General features: G+C 39.7%; 1 protein-coding gene across 1 annotated transcript in view; it reads right to left on the minus strand.

The window, feature by feature from the left end:
• Positions 1–22,567, minus strand: part of DGKQ (diacylglycerol kinase theta) — an 88,116-nt gene that overhangs the window by 13,044 nt on the left and 52,505 nt on the right. Inside the window, exons 10-19 of the mRNA XM_023944307.2 lie at positions 21,658–21,748; positions 18,648–18,702; positions 17,427–17,488; positions 17,034–17,184; positions 16,164–16,202; positions 14,394–14,509; positions 6,685–6,836; positions 5,198–5,346; positions 4,432–4,613; positions 2,841–2,941 (exon numbers count right to left, since the gene is read on the minus strand). Coding sequence (XP_023800075.2) covers positions 2,841–2,941; positions 4,432–4,613; positions 5,198–5,346; positions 6,685–6,836; positions 14,394–14,509; positions 16,164–16,202; positions 17,034–17,184; positions 17,427–17,488; positions 18,648–18,702; positions 21,658–21,748 — 1,098 coding nt within the window. The remainder of the gene's footprint in view (positions 1–2,840; positions 2,942–4,431; positions 4,614–5,197; positions 5,347–6,684; positions 6,837–14,393; positions 14,510–16,163; positions 16,203–17,033; positions 17,185–17,426; positions 17,489–18,647; positions 18,703–21,657; positions 21,749–22,567) is intronic.

Below are 22,567 nucleotides of genomic sequence, written 5' to 3' on the forward strand. Positions count from 1 at the left end.
TATTCTCCCAAACCTTGCATTTAGGAAACAGCTAGCCACAGCAATCTCCTGACATTTTGGATGGTACAAACAAGATGTAGTCTCTTCTGTAGTATGTAATCCTAAAAACTGCTCCAGGATCTCATGGGAACGACTTGGATGAAGAGCCAGATGCCTCCTCAGCAAGTTCACTGGCAACAAAAAGCTGGGAGGAATGGTTGATACCCCAGACAGCTCTGCAGCTGTCCAGAGAGACCAGAGAGTCTGGAGAGATGGGCAGAGAGAAACTATCTGAAACTCAGCAAAGAGCAAATGGAGAGTGCTGCACCAAGGAAGGAATAATCCCATGAACCAGCGCAGGATGGGAGCAACCTGATCTAAAGCAGCTCAGCAAAGAAGGACCTGGGGTTCCTGGGTGCATTAGGAAAAGCATCACCTACAGGTCGAGGGAGTTGATCCCTCTGCTCAGTCACAGTGAGGTACATCTTCAGTTTGTGTCCCGTTCTGGGCTCCTCAGTACAGAGAGAGAGACATGGAGCTCCTGGTCCAGCAGAGGGCAACAAAGATGATTAAGGTACTGGAGCATCTCTTTAACCAGGAAAGGCTGAGGGAGTTGGGCCTCTTCAGCCTCAAGAAGAGAGGAAACCCTAAGTATCTGAAGGGACAAGTGTCAAGAGGATGGAGCCAGGCAGCAAGTAAGTACAAGAGGCAATGGGCAGAAACTGATGCACAGAAGTTCAACCTGAACATGAGGAAGAATTTCTTTACTGTGTGGGTAACTGAGCACTGGAACACATTGTCCAGAGGGGGTGTGGAGTCTGCCCTTGCTGGAGATATTCAAGAGCCATCTGGAATGCAATCCCATGCCAAGTGCTCCAGGGAGGTTGGACCAGAAGACCCACTCTAATCTCTTCCAACCTGACCCATTCTGTGATTCTATGAATGAAGGCAGATGCCCTATCATTAAAAAATTTTACACTGTGAAAAAAACTCATATAGTTTGGCCCTCATCAATGCAAAGACCATCACTGTCACAATATACACTATTTTTATCTGCCCTGCAATGCAAGATCAGCATTGAATTCCTGCAGGGATGTTATCACTACATTTTGAGCTGCTAAATGTCCAGAGCATGTAAAGAGTCTCTACTGAGTGAGGCCAGAGAGCACACAGCTTTTGGTACATTTATCATTGTAATGTCTTGCTTCAGAGAAAAGCATATTCCTTCCAAGTACTACCTGCAATTTACTTTGCCACAACCCGAAACTTCTTGTTCTGCACTCAAGAGTAGTCAGTTCACCTGCCAGGAACTGCTGCATCTTGCATTAAGTAGATATAATTTTTAGTTAATTTACTAGAAATAATTAAAAAAAAAAAAAAGGCTAATATTACTGACAAGAGTGTGCACTTGCTTATCATCAGGAATCATAAACTCAACTATTTTAGCAGTCATTTTCACAGGCAGTCAAAGGTAAATGTCATGTGTCAACCACTGTTAGCACAAACTTTTGGATTCTGCAGAAATGTTCCTCAGTATCATTATTTAATGTTCCCTTTTCAGAAGTATATAGCCTTTCATATTTGGAAAAAAAACCTTTCTTCTTTCCCACAAGTCTTTCAAGTCACCCTGCAAGAATCATACCAAGACATTGTCCACTGCACTATGGAAGCTGCACACTGGGAAGTGACAGGGATGAAAAACACACAGGGCAATAGCTGTCAAAGTGTATCCCTTAAATGCACTGGCAATAAGAAGAGAATGCATCTTTTGAAGCACCACAGCTTTGCAAACATGGACTATATTTTGAAGTAAGAATGAACATAACTTGTACATTATATTAATTGCACAAGTCCATATTGAAAAGTTTCACCTACTAGAACAGGCACTGCTACATGCAAACTTCTTGCCTGATTTTACTACCTGTGATGCTTTCAGGCAAGTGCATTGAAAATGCAAACCAGTGCCTAATAGTAACTTAGGTACCAGGAACCACCTATATTTACAACAACAATTGTATTAGTTTTTACGGAAAGCACTATGAGCAATGCCTGTAACAATACATAGAACACTGCAAGATAGGTTGGATTACCCATCATTGCACTCAGAACTGGTCAGAGAATATTTTTAATAGTTTGAACACTGCATAGTTGTAACTGGCTGTAATTTTGGCAACCAGGAGACAATTTAGAAGGTGTTTAATCACCAACATAGGGGAAGCAAACAAAAACAGTTTCTACAAAGAATTACTGATTAATTACACAGATGTGATTTCTTTTGCTCACCAACTTCAGTAATTATGGGAAGAAGAAAAAGTCCAATTATTGGTTGATTTGCATGCCAGAGAGAAGGAAGGTCTCTGTCAACACGTTTTTAATAACATTCTCACTTGAGGTACAGAGAGTTTTTTAATAGCATGCAGGTGTTGCAATAGCACTAGGTAAAACTGGAAAAGGTACAGAGGTTCTGAACACTTTTGAACAGTGCTTATTGTTTATGTAGCAGCACTGCCCTCACTCTTGCAAAAGGCTTTGAGCAAGAGATATTTTCACTCTCAAAATTTCACTGAACTCAACAATGCACTTATTGGCAAACTAAGAATACTGAATAACAATGGCATGGCTTCCAAAAACTGCTTTGGTGCTCTCTCTTGGTAGAGGAAAAAAGCCCCAAACCAAACCCAAACCAACAAAACACAGTCTATGACTTCCTGGTTAGCTTAATTCCTCCTTGTCCCAGCTCTGCCAAAAGCAATAAATATTACTGGATACCTGTAGCATTTAAGATTATCAGTTGTAGTGTAAATTGGAGGTAATACAATACCACAGAATTGACCTTTAACACCTGGTTTCCCCAGGATTACCTGCTATTAAATTTCCCTGGTTCTTCTTCTCTAGCATGATGAAAGTCCAAACTCAACTCTGCATCAATGCCAAGACCACAGTAATTGTTCATCTGTACAATCTGACCAAAAGGAAAAAAAAAAAAAAAAAGGTATCATTGTATCATTTCCTGCTTTCATTTTTACATGAAAAATGAAGAAGTTCCAAGGTTTTTCAACAAAAGCAAGCCTTGCAGATGATTCTTCCTAGTCACTTGCATCTTGACAGATTCTGGAAAACATTTTCCAGAAACACTGCACTAAAATTAAAGCTGCATGAACAACTGTTGACATGCATAGCCATTATTTCCAAAGTATCAGAAAATACAAAATTTAATCTTAATTAAAAGTAACAAGCATAATAAGGCAGAAATAAAAACAAATGCAGAAATAAAACCAAATCAACCTCTCAAAGCAATTTTATGCAATAACTTCACAAGCTGATGAACACTAATGCTGCTATTATTTTTGGCATCAGCCATGGATTTATATTACATCATTGGGAAGACACTCTTACTTATTTTGGAATGTGACCAGCTTACACTAGATGAATGAAGAACTTCACCTACTCAGTTTTTTAACTAGCTCCCTATATGCCAGTCTCAAGTTTCTACAGATTTCAACTATTTCTTCCATTAAATCTTCCTTTGCATGCCAGTTCATTCTATAGCTCTTTTATCCTAGGCATTACTCTCCCATCCTTCACCTTAAAGCAGATTAGGCACCATGGGAAAAAAAGCCCCCATCTCCACCAAGTGAAAAATAGCTGGAACCTGAGCATCTTAAATCCTCCAACTGACTCACAATACCCAAGATTTTTCAGTGACCAGACTAAAATCTTGGACAATTGCTACCATTGTTATGATTTCCTACTTTTTTTGCAAGCCCCTGGTCCAATTTTTTCCTTTAATCTGAAGAAACAGAACCAGGATTCACATACAGCTCCAAAATCATCATCCACAATCAACATCAACATCTACAAAATTTTTATTTTCCCAAACAGAAACAAACTCATATGAACCAAGTGACAATGACTTTCACTCAAAAAAAAAAAAATGCAAATAACAAATGGCTTGTGCACAGAGTAGTAGTAAGATGATGGAAGGATTTACTTCCTGTATATGCTAGCAACTCCTAGTAATTTCTTAAAATGTGAAAGGAAAGATGAGAGTACCTTTTGGGGAAGGGAGTGCTTTTTGGTTGACACTCCAGTTTACAAGTGTTTTGGAAAGTGTTTTGGAATTCCTTTCAAAGCCTTTTCTTATTTGAGAAATAACTTCTTTCCCAGCTGAAGCAAATAGGAATGTCATTGCCATGTGAATCTTTTCATTAATCCTCTATCAGATGCTTTTTGCTAAACAGCTACAAAACGTGCTCTGCAGTCCACTAGCCCTGCCAAAACCGAAACACTAGGTCCAGACGCATGCTGTATTAACTAGGAAACAGCTCAGTAAGGCCCAAGCACAAAGACAAATGAGAAGAAAAAATTAAACTACATTAATAGCCATCCTCTTTGTGATTTTCAATAGAACTACAGTTCCTAAGAATCACACCCAAATGGCTCTCAGCTCACCTTGGGAGGCTCAGGTTCCGCAACGCCATTTTCTGCACCTTCAGCTGGTTCTTCTGCATCCAAAAGGATAGTCCAGCGATCCATGAGAACATCATCCGCCTCATCCACAGAAACCAAAATGGAGTATGGGTCCTCCCCACTGTAGCCAGCTCCCCAGCGCAAGACCCTCCCCAAATCATTACCTGGGCAACAGTGAAGAACACCAAAACATGACCATGTTTCATAAGCAGTGCATCAGCTCTGTTTTACAAATCACACTGCACTACAGTGCTCCAATCAAGTCACAGAATTAGTTTGTTTGGAAGGAAGAATTATCTAGCAGAAAGAAAAATAAATCTAAGCTGTGTTGTGTCTCCACATGTGGTTACCACTGCATACAGACACACAGGAGCATTTCCACAAAAAGTGGTGGAAAAGCTTGTTATGGAGTTGAGACACCAGGGTGCAACTGAGTTTGCTGTCTTACAGCAATGGCTGATGCACCTGCAATTGTCAGGAGGAGGATATTTTGCCCTCCCAAATCCTGCCCACTGACCCACACACATCAACACTCCTGCTGCTTGTTTTCCCTGATGGTGTTTTTCTGAAAGCACGACTGACATTTCCTTGAAAAGCTGATAGAGTGGTTTACTCTCCAGCACTAGCCAGAATTGAATCTCACAGCACATCAGCTGCAAAACTGAGTACTCTGTCAGACAGATAGAGATAAAACTTTCCAGAGGGCTTTTGTTCTCAGCAGAAGAGTGGTTCTTGCTGTGATTCTCACCTGTTCCTAAAGGTAAGATGGCAACTGAGGGCTCTGAGCACACCAGCTTGTGCCTGATCTCCTCGAGTGCACCAAGGACCCAGCCAACGGTGCCGTCACCTCCACACACCAGCACTCGGAAGGAGGGGACTTTGGAAAATGTGTGAAACCTCCATTGTGAAGCAAAGCACAGGGGAGAAGAAAAGTTAACAATGGAATATAGGAAATGCAAAGTCCCAATATGCTATTTAAAATAACACAGTATTATTGGATTTTTGCCCATGCCCCTTTACCGTCAGTTTCTGGATCAAATTCAACAAAGTGAATGGAAAAACATGAAGTTCTAGATAAAGATGGTTTTAAAAAGAGTGAAAACCATATTCCTCTATGATTTTTCACAGAAGATCTAAATGGTTAATCACTTCCTTTTGCAAGGGCACAGAGACCTAACTAGTCATAATTTTGATGTGAACATCTGTAACTTTCTAAATCCTAGAGGAGATGTTGATTATTGCTGGTGTTTTTGTACTTAGTCATAGGAATCACAGTACATTTTCTTCTTCATGGTACTGTTTTCCTGGTGATGCTTACCTTTTGTGGCTCTTCATCCTACATACCAGTATATTATGCAAAAGAATTGTTATTTCCCATTGCACAAGAAACACTGAACAAGTGGGAGTATTTTGCCATAAAGCTACAGAAAGATTCCAAAGCCAAAACAAAATGAACTGGTTACTTAAGCTGCAGCTTGAAATGCATTAAAAGGACAACAGAATTATACAGTTCTGACAGAAAAATTAGTTTAGCTTGTTTATCTTGTCTCCTACATAAGCTGCATTTTTCCCAAAAAGCTTTTGATCTCAAGATCTTGTCGTGACCAGTTTTTTATAAAGCAGTAGTGAAGGAACAAGGAATAGGCTACAACCATCGCTTTCAGTTTTATAAAGCTGTAACAAAGCGGGGTTCATTAAATCAAGTCATCAGCTCCTGTCTTCCTACAAGCACATTATGTTCTGTTCCTTGTAGAAATGTTGCAGCTGTGATCAGGCAGACCCTGTTAATTCTGCAACTAACTGTGGCCAAGTTTCAAGAGTCAAAATAGAAAATTTTATTATAGTTTCCTGGTAGTTCCCATGAAACATCAGAAGAAATAAAAGCAAAAATCCACCCTAATCAGGAAATGTGACATTTCTCTTTCCATCTCCATTCAAATATAAAATCTATTTATTTTCAATAATTATTAAGTATGTGCTACTGTAAAGTGCATATGACTCTGCTAGATTTGACAGAAGTATATACATCAGGAACTACTCTATTTTCTTTTCTTTAGAGAACTCCACTGTTGTCACAGTAAGAACAGTCAAAGAGAAATGATCCACTGCCCTGGTCTTCAGGCACAGAAGAGAAGCAATTTAGATCTTCAAAATAAGTGAATCTAGTCTACCCTTTTAGAGAATAATAAAACAATGTAAATTAAAAAAAAAATAAATTAAAACATGATGACTTACCCAGGCAGTGGGCCCCCATTGGTAAGTTCAAAGACTTGATGTGGGTTTAACAGCTTTCTAAAACTGTACAGCAGATCCCGACCTTTGAGACCACCACTTTTTGGATTCACAAATACAAGAAGTGGGCAACAATTCTGTGGTATCTTGGAAGCCTGAAAGAAAACAAGAAAAAGGATTAGTCAATGCCGTGAAAAGGCAGGAAAATCATTGCTGCATCTCAGAACTATTACCTGATGCTTCCTTGATGCCTATTAAAAAAATCCAGATTCTAAAAATAAAAAGATTCAATGTCCAGCCAATAGACAAGTTAGCTGCTGATTTTGCTTCCCTAGGAATTGAAGGCTCCTTAACGCACTCCAAGTACACATTTGAGCCTAACATTAGAAACAAAGTCATTTTAATTAGCCCTTCCTACACATTTTCAGTAAACAGTCTAGGCCAAAGAACAGTGTGAGGGATAAGAGTTCTGTATGATTAAAACTGTTTCCTTGTAAAGTGACAACTTCTCCCCGAACCAACTGAAAAATCTTTGGTTTTGTGGTTGTCTTAGAATGCACATCAATACAAGGACAAAGCATTTAAAATGATGTTTGGGGTAGACAGTGGCGTCCCTCTTCCTATGAGATTAGAAGCTGAAAGCTTCTTTTAAAAATACGTAAGCCAAGCTTTTTCATTATGAGGATTTACTCAGGGCTGCCAGTATCTTGCAACCTACTGAAGCTGCTGCTGAAAGGACTCTCAAAGCCTCCAGAAACTGTAAAGGAGGCCACTGGACATGGCAGAGGTGAGATTTCCTGGGGCACTCCATGGACTCCATAGGAACAATATCTGCAACCTCACTGGAGACCAAAACTTCCAGCCAACAGATGCACCTTGGGACTAGTTTTCACCCAGCCTGTCTGCCTGTAAATAGTTCTGTAAAATGATTTGTAAGTAGTTCTAGAAATATTAGAGAACACCAGCACACCTTTTATCCATCCTGCCACAAGGCTGGGGTGCAGGTACATGCCAGCAAAGTCCACTGGATGTTTCAACAACTGCACTTCTAAACAGAAATGTTTGCCATAGTCCCTAAGTTGTGGTAATTCTTATTTACAAATTGGACAGCATTCAGGGAACAGCAATTTGTCACGCAGCTGACCGGATGGATTCAGGGAACAGAACAACAGTGCTAAATATAAGTCAATTTAGACAAGAATGATTCAGGGGTCGGTGAGGCAGCAGCATGACCACAGCGTGCAAGCATGTGGAGAGATACCAACAGCTACAGACGGGAGGAGGCAGCACCCAGACAGCCTTTCAGCTGCTGCCTGTAAGCGATGAGGTGAACAACAGAGGAATCGGGTCAAATTAACCAGTTACATTTGTGGGGATGCAAAATGGAGTCTGACATTCAGATACACCAGATCTGATTTAGGCACTCAGAAGCAAATGATTCTTTGGGTCTTCACAATACTTGAGAGATTTCCTCTAATTTTCTGTTCTTAGAAGAGCTGGGTGCTAATCCTCTGCAAGTCACACCCTGCCAGATGTGTCAAGATGCTGACAAACACAAAAATCCTTCTTCCTTCTCCTCTGACACTGCATGAGAAATGCTCTCTGCCATCCAGTGTGATTTGTCTCTTGATAAAGAGAAAACACATTGAGAAGAGGAACACTAAGCAGGTATAAAGGCTGGTGAAGCAGGCGCACTGCCCCTTCTTTTATCATCCTTCAGATTCTACGAGACATCCAGTTTAAAAATATATCTGTTTTCTAGAAAAATAAATGAGCCAAACAAGGGCTGGTCTGGGGGACAAACAGCCAAAATAACCTCAGTTTTATTTTTCTGGAAAGGTTCCACTGCAGACAAAACAAGTAGGTTGATGATAAAGAGGCTGAAAGCTGTGCAGACAGCTCTCTCCAAAGGAACTACCTTCATGCTAAGCTGACAACTGAAGTCAAAACACCTTTGGCCTCTACATTCAGGCATTATTGAAAAGAGGGATGCAATTACTCAAAGCATGCCCAACACATAACAAGGATAATTTATTAATTTCTGTTGAGTGCATGGAAAGAATATTTGTAGGCAGCAAAGGAACATAATGCATGCCACTGTCACAAAAAGGATTTCTTGAGTATTAAGTCAACAACTCAAGGATCCAAACTTGCCAAAGAGACAAGTGGATTTCATCCCCTTGAGCCATTCCAAGCATTAACAGAAGAATAAGCAGAGCTCTGGTGTTTTCAGAAGTAAAGGCCATCTTGTTGCTCCATCATCATTTGCCATATCCCACTTAGAATAGCCCTTTGATAATCACAGAATCATCAAGATTGGAAGACAACTTTAGGATCATCAAGTCTAACCATCCACCCAGCACTGCCACTGTTAATGCCTAAACCACTCAACTACATCACCAGCACTAGATCCAGATGCCTTTTAAGCACCTGCAGGAGTGGTAACCTCCCTGGGCAGCCTTTTCTAATGCCTGACCCCCTTGACAGTGATACTTTTTTTTCTAATATCTAATCTGAATGTCCCGTGTCTCAGATTAAGGCCATTTCCTCTTGTCCTCTCACTGCAGGCAGGACAGGAGAGACAGACCCCCACAACACTACCCCCTCCTTTCAGGAGTTGTAGAGAGCGATGGGGTCACCCTGAGCCTCCTTCTCTGGAGACTAAACAACCCCAGCTCCCTCAGCCAGTTCTCATAAGACATGTTTTCAGGCCCTTCCGTGATCCTTGTTCCCTTCTCTGAACATGCTCCAGCACGTCAATGTCCTTTTCAGAGTGAGTGGCCCAGAGCTGGACACAGCTCTGGGTATGTGGCCTCACCAGTGCTGAGTACAGGGCAATCCCTGCCTTGGTCCTGCTGACCACACTGCTGCTGATGCAGGCCAGAATGCCATCCTTCTTGGCCACCTGGGCACACTCCTGGCTCAGGTTCAGCCAGATGTTGACCAGCATCCCCAGGTCTTTTTGCGCTGGAATGCTTTCCAGCCACTCTGCCCAGCTGCTAGTGCTGTATGGGGTTAAATCCCACCAGCAACAGAAGGCAGAGCAGCTCTGAAAGGAAACATCATGTCCCATGGGGTAACAGAGCACACTGTTCCCTTCCAGCACTCTTTGTCTAGCTTTTACTCTGCCCTACCCTCTCTCCTGTCCACTTCCCATTTCTTCCTCTTCAGAGCTTTTTAAATACCTAAATTTAATCTCCAGCCATTTCAATTTTCTGAACAATACTGGCAACCTGAAACCTCAGGCTTGGTATAATGCCTGGAAACTTGTGGGGTTTAAAAAAGGGTGTTAACAGGATAATAAAAAGAAAAAATATGAAGTGCTGGAGCTCAAAGTAAACAAAAACTTTTTCAAGAAGGAATAGGAGCAAAGAAACCAGCCCAACACTGACGTCTAACAAATCTCTTACTTGAATGTAATAAGAACATTTGATTATCTTCTCTTCTTCAGGAAACCAGTTTCTAAAAATAGGGACATTTAAAAGTGACATGCTGAACACATGTTTTATGTTACTTGCTTTTACAGGCACGTTCTAATGCACTGGATTTAATAAATCCAAATAATTCAAAAGAAATAATTCAAAAGCAACTTAAGGGAATCACAACTATTTCTGAGACATGGTACACTCCAAGGCATTCAAAAAACCAGCTTTCTTTTGTAAAGTTGTCTGAGATCTCACCCAAGTAACATAAATTGTTGCAAATACATATTTAGAGTTGCTACTGTGCCAGCTATATTTCTTGTCAAATGTCAATAACTGTACCTAAAAACCCCCAAGCCAGGTAAATATATAACCTGAATGCTACTAAGATTCCCAAGCAGCTACAGCAAATGCCGGGAGCTACTAAAAATTTGTGTGTGGTATAAACTGAACAGTCCTACTACTCAAGCCCACCTTTGTTAAGGTATCTTCCAATGTAAATTCTTAACTATATGCATTTAGATGCAGCTATTCAGAATAAGAAGTATTCAAGAAAGTGCTTGTCCTTACAGTGAACTTACTTCCCATCACAACTCTTCACTGAGCTTGAATGAGGTAAGAAACACTGCTAAATTCCCAGATAAAGGCCAGCTTCTAAAAAACCAATTTTTCGGTAAGGGTTAGAAACTCATGACAGCTTGTATAGTAGAGCAGGGCTGCTGCTGTGCATCCTCAAGAGCATGCTCTTGATTACAATTACTGATGGCCACAAGGGTAGCACCCTTATGCTGCACCACTTAAAAAAGGTCCTTGATACAGCCCCACTGGGGACAGACGAGTGAGTTTGTTACTGGGCAGAAGAGTGTGTGACTCACAGCCCGAGGACTCCCCTCCCTCTTTAGCCCTGGCTTCAGTGTTGTGCTTGAGGAGTGAAACCTGCAGAAGGGTTTCATGTTGGCTGGCATTCAGGATGGAATTTATTGCTCCTTTCTTCGAGACAGCTGAAGGAGGTTGTGTGATTTAGACACTCTGACAGTCACTGTCAATTGCCTAATTTGTCAGGAGTAGCACAACACAGCTTTAAAGTGGGGAAAGATGTTTATTACCCATGCTAATCCCCTTTCCATTGACTGTACTGTGTATTCACACCTCGCAACAAAGCAGAACAAGGCGTTCTGTGCCACCAGCCTACCACTGTGACAACCACAGCACATTTTGCCAGGTGGTGGGCTGTCTCCAGAAACTGCAGATATCTCTGACAAGTAGAATTCAACATTTGCAAATGGCTGCCAGCAGCATCTTCCATGTACAAGGACTCACAATGCCCCAAGCACAAAATTTTCTCCACCCTGGCCAGAAAAGACTTATTATCTGATGAGAAATTATGTGCAAGGTGTCAGAACACTACAGGAGCACCTGCTGGGTCAACCCCCAAGCCTTTTCTTTATTTTTTGGCATATTACATAAATGGAAGAATCACAGAATCATAAAAGTTGCAAAAAGACCCGTAACATCATCAGTTCCAACCTCTGACTGAATACCATTCTGTTGACTAGACCACAGCACTAAGTGCCTTGTCCAGTCACTTCTTGAACACCCCCAGAGATTGGGGACCCCACCACTTCCCGGGGCAGTCCATTCCAGTGCTTGAAAACCCTTCCAGCAAAGGGTGAGAAAGGTGACAACCCTTCAGAAGGGTGAAAAGTAATCACTCATGTTTTGGCTAGAACACTCATTTAACTATTATGCTTTTAAGATGTAAATATTTGTGTGAGGATTTAGTAGAATGAATGAAACGGAAAGTTTCATCTGTTTGGGAACTTTCTACATATTTTCCTGCTACTCGTAACGAATCTAAACAAAGTGTATCAGAGGGCACTCCACCAGTAAAAGGCATTAGTGATAAAGCCACCAAAACCTGTGCTGGTATTGGCCTCATACAACTGTCTGCTGACTTCCTTGCTTGCCAGTGCTGAAAAACAAGCTCTGTTAAATTAGTTCTGAACTGAAAGATTTTGTCCTGCATGGTCTTTCACCTTGATTTGATACCAAACAGTGAGACCAAACTGTCCCCAAAGTTCCTTACACACAGCAGCTAAACAGCTTTATAAAATACTGCAGTTTTTTGGTTTGTTTTTTTTTTCACACTCCAGTGAAGAGAGTATTTTCATTTATTTGAATACTGTGAAATGAAGAAGTGTTTGATTAAATTCCTAACGCGCTGAAACAGCGGAACAGATCAACACATCTGATAACACTAACGGCTTGACTTTCTAACAAACAGCTTATGGAACAGCTGAGCTGTGCTCAGTCTTCTCACTAATGGTAATAAGAGGGTGAATTGCTTTGGGTAGATCTGAACATGTCAGACTGTATCAGACACAGAGTAAGCAAATTTCACCTCAGAAAAATGCTAGCAACCTGCTAACCACCAATACTTCTGTGCTGTTACCCATTTTTAGAGAAGGACTATTTTGGTTTGTTGTTTTTTTGTTGGTTGCCTTTTTCTTTAATTTAATTGGTGATTTGGAAAAATCACTAGCCCTTCATTCCCAATTTCTTTATTTCACTCAAAAAAGGAACGTCAAACATGGTATAAATTTAGTATTGTGTCAGTTCCTGTGTATTTCCTGGTACTGTATTTAAATCATCACACATATAAACAAAGACTAATATTATCATAGGTTATAAAGATAGCCTGGGTTGGATAGTACCACAGGAGGTCATCTAGTCCAACTGCTGCCCAAAGTAAAGACAATAAGCAACCATTAGTCTAATGGTAATTAGTGAATGCCATAAGCTGGGTGGACAATCATACAAAAAACAACACTTGACATATCATTTAAATTAATTCTTGGCTCCTTTCAGTGAGATGACCAAATATAAACAACACATGCAGAAATGCAAACACAATGCTTTTGCCCGTGTACAACCCCTCTCTCTTGCTTACAGATTAGAAATTAATTCTTAGCAGTCCCCTGAAGTGGAATTTCTAAAAAATATCTTGCATCAGATAAGAGCTATATCTCCACTTTTCTGGCATCAAGAAGTTATCTTCAAACATATTCAGAGTCAGAAAAGCAGACATATGTAATCAACAGAGTGAAGGATGTTCAGCTTCACACCACAGACAGCAAAAACAGGCTCATAATGCATTTGCCTAAAAAACACCAAAAACAACTATCCATGCTTTGTGTTTCTCATAACAAGCACTCTGAAACCTAGTTTGGACAAGGGAGTCTAGATTTCTAAGGATTTCACAAAATGTAGTTCCTGTGCACACGTAAGAACAAGGCACTCAGGTTTTTAGGAGGGGGTTTTTGATTTTTGCCAGTTGCATGGGAGCACTACCACTAGTATCTACTCATATGAAAAACACAACTTTGCCTTCAGAAAGCCTTGACCAGTGTAGGATTCATTTTTAAACAGTGAAAGCAGGTATGTGAACAAGCAGCTATGGCCATTGAACTTGATACCCTCCTATATAAAGCTGTATCGTAATTCCCACTACTAATGTAATTTTTTGACCTTCTGTGATGTTCCAAGAATTCAAACCAAGATTCTCACGTTGCTTGCCATAATGCAGTTCCAGAAATACAGTAACTGCAGGGTGCACAACACCTCAGCAGAAAGTAACTACGGCAACACTCTTTTTTGGACAAAACCTACATAATCCTGGATAAAAATATCACTTCACTCAGTTAATAATTTTCTTCTTATCACATTGACTTCACTTTATTAACATGAAACCTGTTACTAAACAATCTGATTCATATGAAAGTGATTAGTAACAAGAATAAATCAGAATCAAGCCTGAATTTGTGAAAGGACTCTTGTGCTAAGTCTTTCAGAAGACTGTGTTCTGAAATCCTCAAGGGGTAAACAAGGTCAAACTGCCTCTGCTACAGAATGGGTGAAATGAAGATAATGTCACTGTGAAAATAAGCAGAAGTATTTTACCTCACATTTAGCTCCCATAACGAAGTTTTGTAAGCATTTTAAGACATACCAGCTGAAACTGAAACATCACTTAATGTTTTGATCATTAAAAGAAACAAAAAGAAAGAAAAATCGATTGACAATTGAACGGTAACAGGACAAACTATTTAACTCACTGAATATATCATATACATGAAGTACAGGCTCTGAAGTATGTTTTTTTCATCACAGTACTTATAGTACGGCCTCTTTGAACATAAACATATTTTCATTTAGTTATAGCAAAAAGAGTTTTAAGGCAGTTGTTTTTTTTCTTTTAAAGACATTTTTTAATTCAAACCTGTCTCTTACCATAACTGCAGGAATCACCACAGCATTCAGAGGCTTGTCATTGACAACAGTATCTTTAACTAGCATATATATTCTTTCAGCTTCAGAAAAACATGAAATTTGGAGTACAACAGCACCTGTAAAGAGGCATCAGAACTACTTTTTATATTTCCTATTTTTATTATTAGAAAATAGGTCTCATATTACAGCAAAAGTTTACTCAGTTTACTGAAGACATTATTCAGCAAAACTTATTCTTGCATTTGTTATCAGTTGAATTGTGTTGTTCTGTTTCTAAACCTTCCTTCCTAGCCTCAAAAACACATCATATTTTTATTAAAGCAAAGCAATTTGAAGACAAGAACTGTAGCACAGAACTAATGCATATTTAAAGTTTTCCTTTGAGCTTCAGGGGTAGGGCCTATTTGCATACTCTTTATCATGACTAACATCCTGTTCTCATCATGTAAAAGTGACAGAGGTATCAGGTTTCATTTTGTATCCCATTATTAAAAATCCAAGTTCTGTTCATTAACAATATCTCAGTAAGAATTACTGCAAGCAAATTTTTGGGCTGATAATCAAGTTTAGATTTTTATGTTGGCTTAGGTTCTGAATGAAGCAGTTGGGAAACAAGGGAAGACAAAAGAGAAAAGACAAAATAAACACTGACAAGTAAGTGTAAAGTAGGGTATTTGGTGAGGAGGAAAACAAGGCAGGATAAAACAAAAATGCATAATGGAGAGTATACAAGATGTAGGATGGTAACATAACCTGGCTATGACAAAAAGGGAGAGTTAGGAAATTATGAGAACCACAAAAATACAAACATAAGAAGAAAGTGGCAATAAAAATCACATACAAGCAGAAACATGTGAAAAACACATGCATGTAAATTTGGTTTAATGATGCTGTGACAAGGCATGAGTATCACAAAACCAAGTATTCGTCACTGGCAAATATGGAAAGGAGAAGGTGCATCTGAAAGCTTTACAGCTTTTCCTATGAAAAGATCAAAATCAATCAGTACCAATTAGTCATGTGGAGACAGCAAATAACAGAAAGGAAGCACACATCAGTCTTCAAAACCATGCTATAGAAAGACCCATTTAGCAGACGTGGAAGTTAAGCCTGCCAAAGGATGTGAAACATCTTGACTACAGACACCTAAACATACAGAAGAGAAAATTCCACACTTGAAATTTTTACCAAATGCAGATCTCCACCTGACCACTGCACTAAAGCTGCCCAGAGCCACTGCTGCTCCAGCTGTCAGAAGCCTCAAGGCTTCTCCGACTTTGCTGAAATAAAATTCATACAGCAAAAGCAAAGAAACAACTCAAAGGATGAATACATTTATTTTCTTCAACTTTCAGCCATTGAACTCCAGCTCTTAACACTGCTAGGAAACAGTGACTATGAAATAATCCCACTGAGTCCAAAAGCAGTACCAAATTTTAGTATTCTCAAAATCATGGAGAGAGAACACTTCAAGGATTTTTAACAGTTCTGTGGTGTTAGATTATTCAGCTGAAGTGCAACTTCAAAACTCATTTTTTTGATTAAATATTACTACCTTCTGGTACACAGGGCATGAAGCCAACCTTTTAACTTTTTTTAATAAGGTAACACTAATCCACTGCTCTTCATAAATACAATGTGTTACATTTTACCTGAAGGGCTTTTTGCTTATGCAGTAAGACTAATATACTCTGAGCTTCCAGCCTCTAGTATTAAGCTGCAGTTTTGAACATAGACATTGTTTGCAAGACTAAAAATTTTAATGCTTACCTTGTGCTTGATAAACATGACTCACAGATACTACATTTGCTGCAAAGGGTAAAAATATAAACACATAAAATCTTGGGTACATTTAGAGTAAATATTTAAAGTATTTTAAAAAGTTACATAAATATAATATAAATAAATATTAAAAGTTATACAAATACAGGGAGAACCTCCAGCTAACACTTTCCCTCTCATGTTTACTTTGCAAGTAAGAAAAGCTAAACTGATTTTCATAAAAGGTGACTAAGAATTATTTCTGGCATTTCAAGTTTAATTCCTCTTGAAGTGACATAAAAGATTGGGAAAAAACGCCTTGTTTCCTACAACAAAAAGCATGACACATTCCTGACACTGTTTATACAAAGTATTGGTTGAAGGAGTATTATGAAAATTCAATTGCACTTCTTTGAAAAAGAAAAATAATTTCTTTTCCCTGAGTGTTTTTCCGTATATGTGTGAACACACTGCTCACAATTCTCCATGATGGGGCACAGAGCTCACGACTAACCTGGAGAACAGCCCAGGCAGAAAGTGACAGAGGTTAAAAAAGGCAAGGGATATTCTGTTCATGGTTTAAGGTATGTATAATTCTTCTAAAAATGGATGCCTTTTCACATGAACAAACAAAAAACAAGGTGTAGTCAAATATAACTAGAGTAATGTAACAATTATTCTGTAAATAATCAGCTGTCACATCTCTCCTGTAACTGTGAGCATGCTAAAATTATTTAAAAAGCCCACATGAGAGTAAAAGGCAGAATAGTTTTTTAAAATCTGGTCAGAAAAAGTTAAAATGATAAGAAAAATGAGAAATTTACGCTACTACATTTTGTTCTGTACAAAAATTGTTTGAAAATGTACCTGTTTACTTACTTTTGATAGCTAATTCTTCCTTGAGAATATTTGTGTATTCTTCAGGGGAAAGCTGGGGTGGAAGGCCACCAACAAATAAATTTACTTGTACAATGGATTTACTGTTTTCCACAATGTAAAATCTTGTTTGATTCATCTGACGTATTGAAGTCTACCAAAATAAAGGAAAATAAATGACATGACATTAGTAATCACATCCTCTATGTTTAGAGAATATCAGAAACAGAAACAAACTTCAGTTCAACCACTTGGCTTTTCTACCCTTGAGCCTGCTTAGGGGGTAACCAGTGACTCACTTTTTCTGTAAGAAAGGAGACTCCATACTTGCTAGGAAAAAAAAACAAACAAAAAAAAAAAAAAGACAAAACCCAAAGGTTTCTTTTTCAGATTTACCTTTCTTATGTCCTTGAGTCTGTTAAGAATCAGTTCCTGATTGTCCAAGACCATGCGCTGAACTGGAGAGGGAAAGAACATTAATCATGTTAGAAAGCATGTACATTATTATCAGGCTCAATTACACAAAAACAGTAACAAGAAAAATTAGGGGATAAGTACAGCTCTGCATACAACTAATTTTCTTATATTTTCATGCTTCTCATAGAGGACCATGCAGATCTGAGCTACTTCTTATCCAACAATAAAAACACATAGGCGCTTGGAACAGTCTGACTTTTTCCACATTTCTTAAACAACACCCTCCTTTAAAAAAAGGCAGAAACAGCCTGAACCCACTCAAAAGACAAGCAGTACTTTGGTCATAATCTAACAGTTTGACAGAGGACTTTAAAACTGTATTTCCTAACAAGTACAATAATAACCAACTTCTTTGTTTTATCAAAATATTAGAGCAAGTCTAACAACTTCCAGTAAATGTAATGTTGCAAATGATGCTTTACAACAGACCACTAGAAAACAACCAAGGTTATGACATTCACAAAGCTACAAAAACCTTATAAAACAACCTCCCAATAATGCTCACAGATAAGGCAAAGCATCAAGACAGTATTTGAACTACAAAGATATTTATTCAACTGTGGTCAGAGCATTAGCGTTACTTCTATGTCTTTATTTATTTCTCCATGCAACCTAGCAAATACTGAAGCACAAAGGGATGTCAACTTGGACAGCACCAGCCCAGGTCCTGCAGGATCACAGAACACTTGAGCAATGCTAAGACTGCAGATTTCTGTTCTTCCTAACACGCAAACATATCACTGGGACTGTCTTAGGACCCAGACTTACTCCTCTTTAGGGGCTGTGTCAGGAGGGCAGAAGACAGAGGAAGGGAGCCATTTGAACTTTAGAATTAATCTTTAATAAATAACTCCAATTAAGAAAATTATATCAGTTAAACACAGCCCCCCAAAACAGGGCAAAATTGTCAATACCCACCAGAAACCACAAATGAGTTTTTATGCAATAAAAAAGGGGAACCTTATTCCCACAGGACACACAAGACTGACAAGAATCAGCATCACTTCTGATTAAGTATTTCAACATCATCACGAAGTTTCATTTGTGTTTTTTATTGTAGAAAATGAACTGTGACTGTTAGAAAGGGGGAAAAAAAGCCACGAGGTCAGATGTGTTTTTGACCAATGCCTCTTCACTTACCTTGCTTACTGCCCATAAGCACTTCCACCAGTTTGAAATTCTGCAGGCACTCTGTCTGCCAAAAGATACAACAGGTAAATTCAGCTTCTGACCAATATAATTTTGCCAGATGTTTACATTATTGTGTGTTATATCCTGTACATAGTGTATAACAGAGCATGGAAAATTAAACACTTTTAAAAAATTAAATATTTTTAAATCAAACATGGTGTTTTTCCTCTAGCCAACTCCTTCCAAGACAAGAATAATCTTCATTTTACACACTCATGGCATCACATTCCCATGCTCCTAAAAACACTGGTGTTCTCACAGTCACATTGTGAAGGGACCCCTGTACAGCACAGTTAATACCATTCCTACTTCAGTGATGAGCAGCTCTTCTGGAGTATTTCCTGAGTGTCCTTCCAGAGAAAGCATGCAGGACTGGGAATGAGCCTGCTCGTGGAGAAGATGGCCCAAGAACCAGCTTGGCAAAAGCAGGCTGACCATTCCCCATCTCCTGGGAGACTCCAGGCACTGAAGGAACAAAACCCTCTTCAGCTGTGCCACAGTCTTCTCCAAGCTACTGCCAGGGGCCACTCAAGCCCCTTGCAGCTGGACCAGAACAGCTGGCACAGCCAAGAGCTGAACCATTTACGACAATGACTGAAACCCTGCAAACATATGACATTCAGGACTGAGGAAGGGTCTTAAATTTTGGCCCTGAGACTCAAGAGACAAATGATCTTGCTCTACATGTCATGAACGGGCGTGTTAAGAGCCTCAACTGCCTACGTGTGCTTTGCCTGATACTTGGTGAAAGCAACTTGGGGCACAGGCAAATTCTGAATATTATAAAGAGATTTCCTGTATGTGCATGCTTATACAGAGAAACAAGTAGAGCATTTAAAAATTATCATCACTGAAGAAATTGCAATTGAGCCAAAGAATTAAGTCTCTTACAGCATATAGCTAGCTGCCCAAATACAGAGATGTGGAGATCTTTCCCTAACAGAATTTCCAACTATACTATTAGACACTTGCTTTTTTCAGATGAGACAAAACTTCGGACATGGCTGTTCCTATTTTTGTTAAAAAGTCCACAGCACTTGAAGAAACAGACTGACAACAAATCCTGAAAGTATGCTGTAGCCAAAACAAGCTGCATGCTTTACACAGCTGCATACATCTAGACAGATCTAAGATGATGACTTACTGCAGAGAGCTAATCACATGCATGTTCCTATGTACCTGTAAATAACCACTACGGGCAGCAGTCACCCTCTGCGAGCATGGCTGTGCCCTGGGGCAGTGGAACTCTGCTGGTTTGCTGGTGTGCTGACAAGCCCCAGGCACTGACATGCTCTCACTACAGCTTTGTGTCGCCACACTGGTGAGGTTGGGCCTGCCTACGGCTTGGCATGCTAGCAAAGTCTACCAAAGGGTTTCCTAAAAGTCATGCTGTTTTGGCACCAACCCTAAGAAGGACAGGTAGACTGGAAAGAGATTATCTTCCAAGGAAAGCATGTGCACCTACAAGATTACAAGAATTTAGCTAGAATTTTTCAGTGAGGTGGGAAGCAATGCAGACAGTAAAGAATGTGGGTGCTGTTTCAAGTCCTTCCTTGCAGCCCTTGGGAGCTACAGAGATGCTGCTTGCCACTGTAGGAAAAGAATTTCTGCAGTGCTCTTGAATGTTTTTATTAATTGACTGGATGAAGAAGTCAAATGCATTGTGAGTTTCCTGATGATACTAAGCTAGGAGGAACTGTGGACACCCTCAGATGCAGGGGATCTTTATGGAGAGATGTGGACATGCTAGAAAACTGGGCAATCACCAATCATATAAAACTCTTAACAAGAACTACTGCCAGTTTCTTAACCTGGGATAGGGTAATCCTGGATTAGCTGGAGAGCAACCCAGTGGAGAAAGATCTTGTAGATTGGGTCAACAGCAAGCTGAACACGAGACAGCAGAGCCCTGGCAGCCAGGAGTGCCACCTGTGTCCTGGGGTGCATCAGGCACAGCATCACAGCCGGGCAAGGGAGGGGATTGTCCTGCTCTGCTCTGAGCTGGGTGCCCCCTCACCTTGAGTGCTGGGGGCAGTGTTGGGGTGCCACAATGAGAGATGGACATCAACTCATCTGAATGTGTCCAGAGCAGAGTAACCAAGATGAGAAAATCTCAAGGTCAAGACATGGAAGGACTTCTGAGGTCACTTGGTTTGTTCACACTGGAGAAGAGGAGGCTTAGGGGTGACCTTATCATGGTCAACAGTTTCCTTAAGGCAGGCAGTGAAGGGAGAGGTGCCAATCTCCTCTCTCTGGTGACCAGTGATAGGAGCCAAGGAAAAGAGAATGAAGCTGCACTAAGGGGAGTTCAAATTAGATGTTAGGAAAAGGTTCTTCACTGATAGCACTGCTGGTCACTGGAACAGGATCCCTAGGAAAGTGTTCATGGCAGCAAGTTTGTGAGAGTTCAGGAAGTGTCTGGACAACGCTGTTAGTCATACTCTTCACTTTCAGGTAACCTTGCAAGAAGCAGGAAGCTAGACTCAGTGACCTTTATGGGTCCTTCCCAACTTGAGATATTCTGTGATTTTACAATTTCCTTTGCAGCAGCATAAAGAATTAGGAGACAAGCATGATCATCCTAACACTGCCAACTTCCCAACAACATGAAATTAGCAGAGCAGCTACATAGTAAGTGTGTTTTAAATATTTCAAGACATAAACAACCAGTAAAAATATGCTGCACCCCAAGAATCATGGTGTTCAAGCAGGTAAATTTGCTAGACCCAGAAACACTCATGGTACCATCCAGTACAGGCCTGTACTGGATGTACAGTACCTACCCTGAAGATGGTGTTAGGCTTTGAGCAGCATGCTGGTCACAAAAGATCATCTACCAAATGCTAACAACATTTACAGTAACTGCAGATTAAGGGACTGTATTTTTTCTGAAGAGAAAAATACATACTTTCAGGGTCACTCAGGTGGTATATGGATGTGCTTAGGATCTTTCACTTACCTGCCTCCCAAGTAATGGCAGCACTTCTTTGATCACAGTCTGCACAGTGCTATCCTTATTTACTCGTAGAGAAACATATGCCATTCCCACCCTAAGGAGAAAAATACTTATTTGAGGACCTATACTGTGTGTACCTTTATAAAACAAGTATAGAATTTTCTTAAACATATTTGCATTAGTTGAAGAAAGTTGTTCCCTGAGGCTCACAGCAGATGAGGTATCAGTGTCACAGACAAGTCAAGGAACTGCTAATTACAACTAGCTTCTGTTGTAGCTTCTTCTAGAAGCTACAGATTAGCTTCTTCCTAGTCACAAAGATAACCTGCAAGTCTTTTCCAAAATTTGTCAATGCAGTTGCAATAGCAAAATGAACACATGGTTAAATTTCATACCAGAGGTCTTCAGGAATTAGTAAACCCAGACCATTTTGTTTCTACTATTAAATATGCTTAAAATTCATACTGTCTCAGTGGTAAATTGTGTTGCATTTTTTTGGGGGTTTTTTTTTTTTCCCCTCCTTATCTCACATGGAAAGCTGCACTGTAGTTTTTCCTACTTCACATTTCTTTGAAAAAATCCATAAATTTTTCAAGTGACACATACACCATCATTTTTTTTCACAGATGTAGTTAATGTAAAGTTGCATCTTTCTAATCCAAACACATGATAATAGAACTGCACAAGTTACACTGTATATTCCAAGCATGTAAAGAAACCCAAGGGTTTCTAGGCATGGAAATGAACGTTATGCATACTACCTATTCAGAAAAATGAACAGAAGAATCCTGAAATACAGAAAAAGGAACTACACTCTGTTAAGAGTTCTGCAGCTTCAATAAATAAAGCAAACAGGGCTAGACTACAGAGGACAAATGCAGTCAAGCAGAATAACCTTGTGATCAAGAAGGAA

Source organism: Cyanistes caeruleus, chromosome Z (assembly GCF_971803275.1).
Source record: "Cyanistes caeruleus chromosome Z, bCyaCae1.hap1.1, whole genome shotgun sequence".
Classification (NCBI taxonomy): Eukaryota; Metazoa; Chordata; class Aves; order Passeriformes; family Paridae; genus Cyanistes; species Cyanistes caeruleus.